The 9,265-nt window shown below is 29.2% G+C and overlaps 1 protein-coding gene across 1 annotated transcript; it reads right to left on the reverse strand.

The window, feature by feature from the left end:
* Nucleotides 1-658: 658 nt before the first annotated feature.
* LOC132925745 (uncharacterized) lies at nucleotides 659-6,979 on the reverse strand. Its single transcript, XM_060990113.1, is given in 5 exon segments — nucleotides 659-730; nucleotides 732-875; nucleotides 2,395-2,576; nucleotides 2,679-2,729; nucleotides 6,814-6,979. Coding segments are annotated over 5 exon segments (615 nt in total).
* Nucleotides 6,980-9,265: the final 2,286 nt, after the last annotated feature.

Genomic DNA, 9,265 nt, shown 5'->3' on the forward strand with positions numbered 1-9,265 from the left:
CTATTTGTAAATGTGTAATAAAAAAATATATATCTGGAGCTATCAAAGACATATTAAGATGAACGTTATTTACTCTACCTGTGAGTCATTTTTTTTACTGAAAAACTATTGTTCAGTAATATTCTTATAACATTCTTTTATTTAAAATAAGTGAAGTAATGATACTTTTAATATATTAATAAGCGTGAAATCATAGTATATTATATAAAATAAATTATTTAAAAATAAAAGTACAATTAAAATTTAATTGATAATTTAGGGTTTGCATTGTTCAATAATCTTAAATTTAAATGTGAAAAAATACCACTTAAGATCTAATGTTAATAGATATTTAAGTTATTCATTATTAAATCTAATGTTTTACTTTTTTCTTCTTTTTGCTGGTGTTATTTTGTTTATTATTATAGATTAGATGTAAGTGTTATAATATAATATAATGAAAATTACTATTATTAACTCAACACCAACTTAAGTTTTGTTTACAGTAGATAAATAAATTAGTATATATTATTAGCTAAATATTTTATTGTTGTAAAATATTAATAAATAGTTATTATTAAAAAAAAATATATACATAATTTTTTATATTATTGTAGGTGAGTGATTGTCATCTTCATATCTATTATATAAATCATATACATTTATAAAATATCACCGGTTACAGTTTTCCAGGGATCGCGGGGGGCATTTTCCACATCCCCAAGTTGACGTAGCTGATAAAATCCTGGGTCCTCAAGTGTGAAATCTTCGCAGGGCATCTTGTTCAGTGATGAGTTTGTTGTGCTGGCCTGTGGGTTGAATGACGAACTCACCGTTGACTCAGTCAAAGGGTTGTCCATTGTCTCACTCATTATACTTACCGCGTTGTCTTTGAACTGTGTAAAAGAAAAAAAACACTTACAATCTTTAGAATAAACTAAAGTCTTATATACACGTAGATGATAGTGGCGTATTTACTAACTTAATTTTTTGGGGGGAGGGGGGAGCCTTATAAAAAATCTATTATTAACTTTGCATTTAATATTCAAGACTTAAAGCTACAATCATCACACAATTCAATATTGCATTACTTATTACAATATATTTTGTCATAAGTTATGTCCTAATAAAGGATAGAATAGAGCTATTTATAATTTTTCAAAATGGAAGTACCTAGTCTTCTTTGAACTTTGATAACATCTTGCAGTATAATTCAGCTGTGTATTTATGATATGTAACCAGTGTGATAGAAACACAGAACGGCCTGAACTTATTTTTATAATATTGTTATATAATATATTAATATGTGTTAAATAATAACACAAGATAAATAAAATTACAAAAATGTTCTAGTCAATGCTTTAATATGTTGTCTGTATTTCGTATAATTATTAATTAAAAATTGAGTGATTTTTTAAAAAAAATAAATAATAATTAAATTTATTTTTTTAGTTTTTGTATATGTAATAAGAATTTTATGGAAATATTTTTTTTAAGTTTTCGTTTCTGATGATTAGCCGTGGTCATGAAATACTTTATTAAAATATAAACTGTATACTCTGTCCAGCGAGAGAACGTGCCGCAGACCGACCAGTTCTCTCGCTGGAAAGACCATATAGGTGATAGAATAATAAAGTGTTGCTCTTGAGTGCGCGGCAGTCGTTGCCGCCACCTAAAATTCCTTTCATTTGAGACAGTGTCTATTATACATAGGGTTATTAGAGACTTGTCCTCTAAAACACTTTAAAATATACATGCATTTATACTCTAAAAATATGAAAAAATGTTAAATATCTATGCTTTAAGAATATTTTATTTTTCATTAAAACTCCAAAATTCTGCCTACTGCTTATCTAAAATATTAATCTAATTATATTATCACAAGGCTAAAACGAATATTATACGAACAGACGAATTGTTATCAATTTACCGTAATATGCGTTTCCGGACGATTATAAAGAACCAGAGCAGTGTATAAATCGTATTGCCGATGATTAACCTGTTTTTTAAAATTGTGGTTTTCCGTACCGACGGGGTTTTATGTTTTTTACAATTCCTAAATAATTGAGAAAACACACAGTGGATAGATTATTTAATAATTGATATTTAATCATTTTAATCTATTACTTTGCAATGTCTTGAAAATTTAAAATAAATATTGTATAGTATGTTTAAAATAAAAATTGTATTGTTTTTGTCACATATTGTTTTAAATTTTTTTTTATAGTAAAATATGTGAAATATGTACTTAAAAGAACTAAATATGCAAAATAAAAATGTCTAGTACTTACTATGAGACAAATTTCTATATAACTTAGTAAGGTATTGAATGATTATTTAAAAACATGCTAGAAGTCTCTATAGTTCTAAGTATAAGTTATAATAATAAAAAATATAGGTATATTGTATTTTTACCTTTAAAGAAACTATTTTATTTTTGAAACCCGAATCTTTGCGCCCGTTCTCAATGTTCAATGTTTCCCTCTTGCGTTTCCATAAAATCATCCAAGCCAAAAAAAATGAAATGAACGCAATGACTAACAGCACCGTTAAACACGTCATCCAAAATTTCAGGAATTTCAAATCTTGAAGTGAATCTGAATTCGTCGTGAAATCATGTTTTATGAGTTAGATATTAAAAAATTGATAAATCTATTAAATACTGTAGTTTAAATTTACAACTGTAGGAATTTACTCACCTTGGATTTCATCAGCTTTAACATAACGTTGAATGTAATCATGAATGTAATCTGGGAAAAAAATTAAAAACGATAAATTATTAATGCTAATCAGTTGTTAGTCAATTAATTAATAAATCAAATTTGTGGACATTTAAATTGTTACCTAAAAAAAATGCACTAAATTATGTACCTGAAACAGTATGTGTACGAAAAGTTGGTTTAGAAAAATTAATAATAACCTATAAATAGAATAAAATTCAAAATAAATAGATACTTGGTTAGGCTGGTGAAATGGTATTCGGAAAAAAAATCCCCAAAGATATACTTAACTGTTCTAAAATAATATTTAATAATAAATAATAATATAAAATAATTTTAAAAAAATATAAAATTTGAATGATAACTATTATAATATTATCTTGATCACACAGCTAGATCCTTGAGTGGATTTAAGTATTTCCATAATTACAGTCACAGATATAAAAATTACTCAGAGACAAGGTACTCTATACTGAACTATGTACAGGAACTATAGAAGTTTACTAACCGCCTAAGGTTTAACCGTAATAATTTATCGTTATAATATAGGCCTGCAGTCCGCGGAGGGGTAATAAAAAGACCACCAATAATATTGTTCTAGACTTAAGAAATTTTGTTCCGATCATATGTCGATATATGTCAATCGTACTACTATAATGATTTCGATACGTAGATAACGTTTTTATCTGTCGATAATGCGATTAACGGCTATTATGCGTTCTGGACTCAAACTAATTGGTCACTATTGAGAGGACGCTGTACCGACATTTGTTGTCTCCGTTTAGGGTGTACAATTATATTATATAAGTAAACTTTGCAAACTCAACAAAGCAAACTTTGGGGATTTTTTTTCCGGGGGTTTTTTTTCCTGTGGATTTTTTTCCTAGATTCGGTGAAATGTCTTTTCGCTTTTGGTTTTTTACCCAAAAATAAAGTCTATGATGCCTTTTTTATTCTTATGTTTTAATATAAATCTATATAAATCTTCATTTAGATTATGTACTTGTATATTTATATTAGGTAATAATAAAAATGAAACAATTTTTACCACTTTTATTTCGTACATGAACTTTGTTTTGGCTCTTCAAAGTGTTGTATTTGTGTTTAATTAAAAAAGACAAGCCATAGGTATACTATTTGTAATCGTGGTTTTTTGGCCAATAAAAAGGTAAAAAGTACGCAATTGTATTGAACCTGCTTTAAAACGTTGTCATCAAAAGTTACAAAAATTTCAACATATATCGATTTAAATTTTTGATTTTATGTGTTTCTATTATTATAGTATTATTTAATAAATTGTATTAAACTATAAGTGTTTAACTTTACAATTAATCTTATTTGTCGTCATAAGCATTTGTAATATTAAAAATGGCATTTTACTTAGTTTCTATATTAAATCACGTTTTTTTAAAGGTTTAATCATTACCTACTAAATGTAATGTCACTACAGGATTTTTTTTTACATATAGTTGTAACGAAGTATTTTTGATATGATATTAGCTATTTTTTTTATACAAAAAGTCGCGATTTTATTTGACTGTTAAACGTGAAGATGAATTTTCAAATTTCGATCATTTTTATTTATTAGTATATATAGTACCTAATAATAGTTAATAGTTATTACAATGGTGATACGGCAAACGCCGTAGGTCCGACGTCGTCGTCACGTCGCATGTCGCCGCAGCAATGAGATTAGTAGGATTAATAAGTGGCGGATCGGGGGCATATTATAATTTATGTTATTTTCGTCGCGTATGAAAAGTTGACCTTAAAAGTACTTGGACATTTTTGGTTATAACTTATAACGTTAATCCATCTAACCATTCTGTTTGGGAGTCCCCTCTGTTCCTATCTGCACAATATTTCTGATCGATTGATATCTTATACGACTTAATATGTTCAGCCGTTAGGCATGTAGAGCTGGAAATTAGCACGATTTTTCAATAGTACAGCTCAGTTAGTGGCTACTAAGTTATTTTTTTTTTTTTACTTGGCGCCACTACCAATTATTTAACGCATCGTCCAAATTTGTTTTAAAATTCATTGATAAAATGAATGCACGAACATCCGAAAACAATAATTGTACCAAGTAAATAACAGAAAATATTTTCACGACATATAGGTACGTAGTTATACCATTTAATAGCTTAGAAAAAATATTAAAATACCCAATGCACGAAAAAAAATACCGAAAATCGTTTAAACAAGTTGTCGTAGTTGTATAATTAAAATTTGTTAATTATATTTTATTTTTTTAAATACAATTCTTTAATTAGTTTAATTAATTACAAGAATTATTTATTTATATTTAATTTTAAAATAAGTAATGTTAGGTATTGCATGCAGTTGATCTTCAAATATAATTTAATTGCATATACATATATGATATATAAACTAACTTAACAACAATTCTATTAGAATGCCTGAAATATAAAAATGTTTTACATTTTGAAATAATGTAACACGTTTTTGTAATCTGAACATTCTGAACGCGCGTCTCCTAAATGCATAAGACTTAACAATTATGCACAGCTACGGGTACTATAAATCATTATTGATTATCTACACACGTACAAGCAATAGATAACAATACTGATGTAAGACATTCCTTTTGGGATTATCCTTCAAATCGTATACCTAGGCAATAAGAAAAATAACAAAGTAAAACCACCAACCAATATCACCTCGTTACTATATATCAGGGGTGGCCAAATGGCGGCCCGTGAGCTGCACGCGGCGCTTGTCATAGTCAGATAATCAGATGCGGCTCACGTTCTATTTATAAAATTAAAATTTACTTATTGTTACTATGAATTTTAATTTATTTGGTAGACATTTAAAAAAAATTTTCAAATTATATAAAATGTACATAAATATAATCTTCTGAGGAAAAGATAAAACACTAAAACCTTATCCATTTATAACGATGTATAATGTTCTATTATTGTATGTATAGGTATCTATAGTAATTCGGGGTTCCGGTGATTACTAGAGTTTACGGACTAGGAGAAATTTTTTCGGGTAACAAACTTCATTGTAATCGAAAGGACGTGAATGCTATATTGTGAAGGGAGTGGGTATTAGCAGTTGGTTGCAGAACTGTGAGATGCAGTGTTTCTCAACCTTAGTTTTATGATGACACACTATTCAAATATTTCATTCTTCGTGATACACATTAAACAAATCAGTATAATGAATAGTGTTTAATTTTAATTTAATTTTTAATTGGTTATTTAAAATATGTCGATAACAGATAATTTATTTTTAATGATTATAGAAATTATATCAAATAACTATTAATCTTCGTAAATCGTATTGGAAAATGTTTGAACATTTTGTGTCATTTAATATATAGGTACTTATTGACACATTTGGATTTATTCAGCGATACACTCGTTGAAAAACACTGTTATAATAAATAATCGTTGAGTCATGTTATAAGTTATGTGGGTATAGTAAAATCGTACATGTGAAATTACGTAGGTAATTAAGATTGGTGAACAGACGGAATTTCAGGGTGGGTAGAAGGTTGGTTTTAAATAAAATAAGGTTCTTAGTGCGCGCGCGCTATCGCCGAATCATCACAATTTAATTAATTACTTTTTTTCACCAAAAACGACGACATGGTTGATTTCGCATAAAAGACTACTGTGTAGACGAGGAAATTATTATTATAATAAGTAAAAGTAAAAACACTGTATCGTGGCTATGTATAAGGTAGCTATAATTTAATAATATAACGCGTGAACAGATATGACGATTCTAATTATTATTATTGTTACCTATTGGTATAGTTTCTGGATTTATATGAATTAAAAAATATTTTAGATTAAAGGACCTCAATTAAATAGATGTATAGTAAATTATTAAACACTCCATACATCATTTACGTGTAACCAGTATCTGTGTATGGAGCATAATATATACTCGTGTGATCTGAGACCTACACGGCTATAAGCATTAATTGTAGCCGAGAATTGTTAGAAAAAGAGTAGGTAGTTTAACCACTATGTTATACGTGTTTAATTTCAAAATCGTAAAAACAAAAACATATAGGTATATGAATATATTTCTGTGCTCTATAACGGTGGTTATACCTATAATATAAACGTACCTTGGCACTGTTGCTCACATATGTTGGCGTCGAAATTGTTGGATGTCTCATTGCAGTACGATCCACATGGGTAGCACTGAAGATCGTGGTTCTGGCACAAGTGATATTTGGGACATACAATTTCCCCGCACAGTTTTCTCATCGTCAATCCCGCAGACCTATGCATTTTGGCGGAGACTGCAATAATGTTCGTTACGATAAAAAAAAAAAAAACAATAGTTTATTAGATATCTGTGCTATAAGACAGTATATTTATCACGGTAATATTAATAATATCATCGTCGTCGTTACTTACCTAGCGAACGAATGTTAATAAAGATGTTGGTATAGATAACGTGTCCTTGGTAGAAACCCGCTAAAGTACTGCCGAATGACTATGTTCAACTAGTGTGTGATACAAGTAGCGGCTGTGGCAATAATGGCACAGCAGTTGAAAAGGAATGTTTTCGTAAGCGCATATATACCATATACAGTATATTCGGTAGTCACTACCGCCCCACTGGACAATAGGCGAATCACGAATAAAGAAATTCCGATCACACCATATTGGCCTATAACGTATTGATACGAGTGAAGTCATAGTGCGACGTTGTCATTCTGTCATCGTGTACCCTGCCCCAACTGTGGTTCACTTCTGTTTCAGCACTGTTATCGGCAGATACCTGCCCGACGGGATTATCACAATGAGCACCACACCTGTAATAACCGATGACCCGTTTCGGATGGGTGGTGTATGGCCGTTCATGATGTTGCCGAGCGGTTCTGTGTTCTGCTATTTTTTCTCGATTAACCGCGAATCAAACGTAGGTAATATTTTCCAATGGAAAATGAAGTCACCAAACTTCCATCATTTATATTATTTTTCCAGTTATAGTTTATACTTGTTATGACAGAAATGTTTTATATTTGAATTTTGAACTAAAAAAAATTTATTTGAATTTAAATTTTAATTATAGTCTAAAGCATATTTCATAAATACAGAATTTTATCTTTATGTTTCTATCAGTAATTATTATTAAAAAGGCATTTTGTTATAAAAAAAATTGTGATTAGTAATCACATTATACCAGATAATAAACAATGTATTATCCATTCACATAATTGTACTTATAAAAATATCAATAATAATATACTAATTTATTAGTTTAGGAGGTACTTTCATATTATGATATTGTAATCATGAAATCAGGATAATAAAAATTGAAAATGATAAGTTCTGTTTCATCCACGGACTAAGATATACATGACTGGACACGAGATGAATATTGTGGTTACGAAATGTATTACAACAGGCGGAGTTCGGGGGATATTTTCCTTTTAGCATTACTAGCGCCGTCTTAGTTAATACTTATGGAACTAGATCACATTATTACAAATTTAGTTCCAAAAGTATCCACTATGACGGCGCTAGTAATGCTAAAAGGAAAATATCTCTCGAACACCGCCTGTTGTACTAAATTTCGTAGTCAACCCCCACACCCTCCAACCTTGTCGTGTCCAGTCCTGTATATCTTAGTCCGTGGTTTCATCTGATTAATCATAATTTGTGATATCACGGATACTATAGTCCACGATAGTCCGTATTCCGTATTCGTGTAGGTAATAGGACTTGTAGGAGGTACTAAACTACAAAGATATTAGTACCTTTAGTCGAACGATAACGATTTATAACTGAATTACTGGTCTTTGTAAATAATAATTGTGTTCAAATCGATGCCTCATAGCTGTAATAACATTTAGGACTAACACCTTGAAACCTCAAATCACCCAATTTTTAGCTGCTGTAACTCGCGAACGGTTAAATGAAAAATAATAATTTGAACATTAAAATTCATAAAAAATAGCCTTATTATTTTATGATATTTTAAATATAGGTTGCCATTTGAAAATTGAAAGTTGATAATGGTTTCAGAGTTAAATATAAAAGTGAAAAAAAGTAAAAATGATGACATAAGACTAAAAATTTGGAAAAAAAAAATTTTAAAAAGCGTTTTTTGAATTAATGAGTGTACAATGATATAAGAACCGCCCTGTTTATTATGTCAAATATATACGTATTTAATAAAACATCATTCATAAATTATAATCAACAATATAGTAGTTAATAGTTTGGCCTCGCTACGGCTATTATTTAAGGGGCCCAGGATCTATGTGTCAGTAGTAAATGATTATTTGTGAGTGAAATTCAATGTGGGTACCAGCTGGAGCTGCCGACGGATGCCACTCTTGTAGGCGTATGCACATGTCAATATCTCAATAAGAATAAAAATTCACTATTTACGACAACTTACTTATTAAAATGAAAAAATTGAAGTTAGTTAATGTTGTCTGATCTTGATTCTAAGAAAATATTTGAATTCAGCAGAAAAATGATTTTAGATCGTGTAATAACGCAAAAATAAGAGAAATTAAAAATAAAAGATGGGTAGCCTATAGTGAGATTATGTTAATT

This window comes from Rhopalosiphum padi, chromosome 3 (genome assembly GCF_020882245.1).
Source record: "Rhopalosiphum padi isolate XX-2018 chromosome 3, ASM2088224v1, whole genome shotgun sequence".
Taxonomy (NCBI): Eukaryota; Metazoa; Arthropoda; class Insecta; order Hemiptera; family Aphididae; genus Rhopalosiphum; species Rhopalosiphum padi.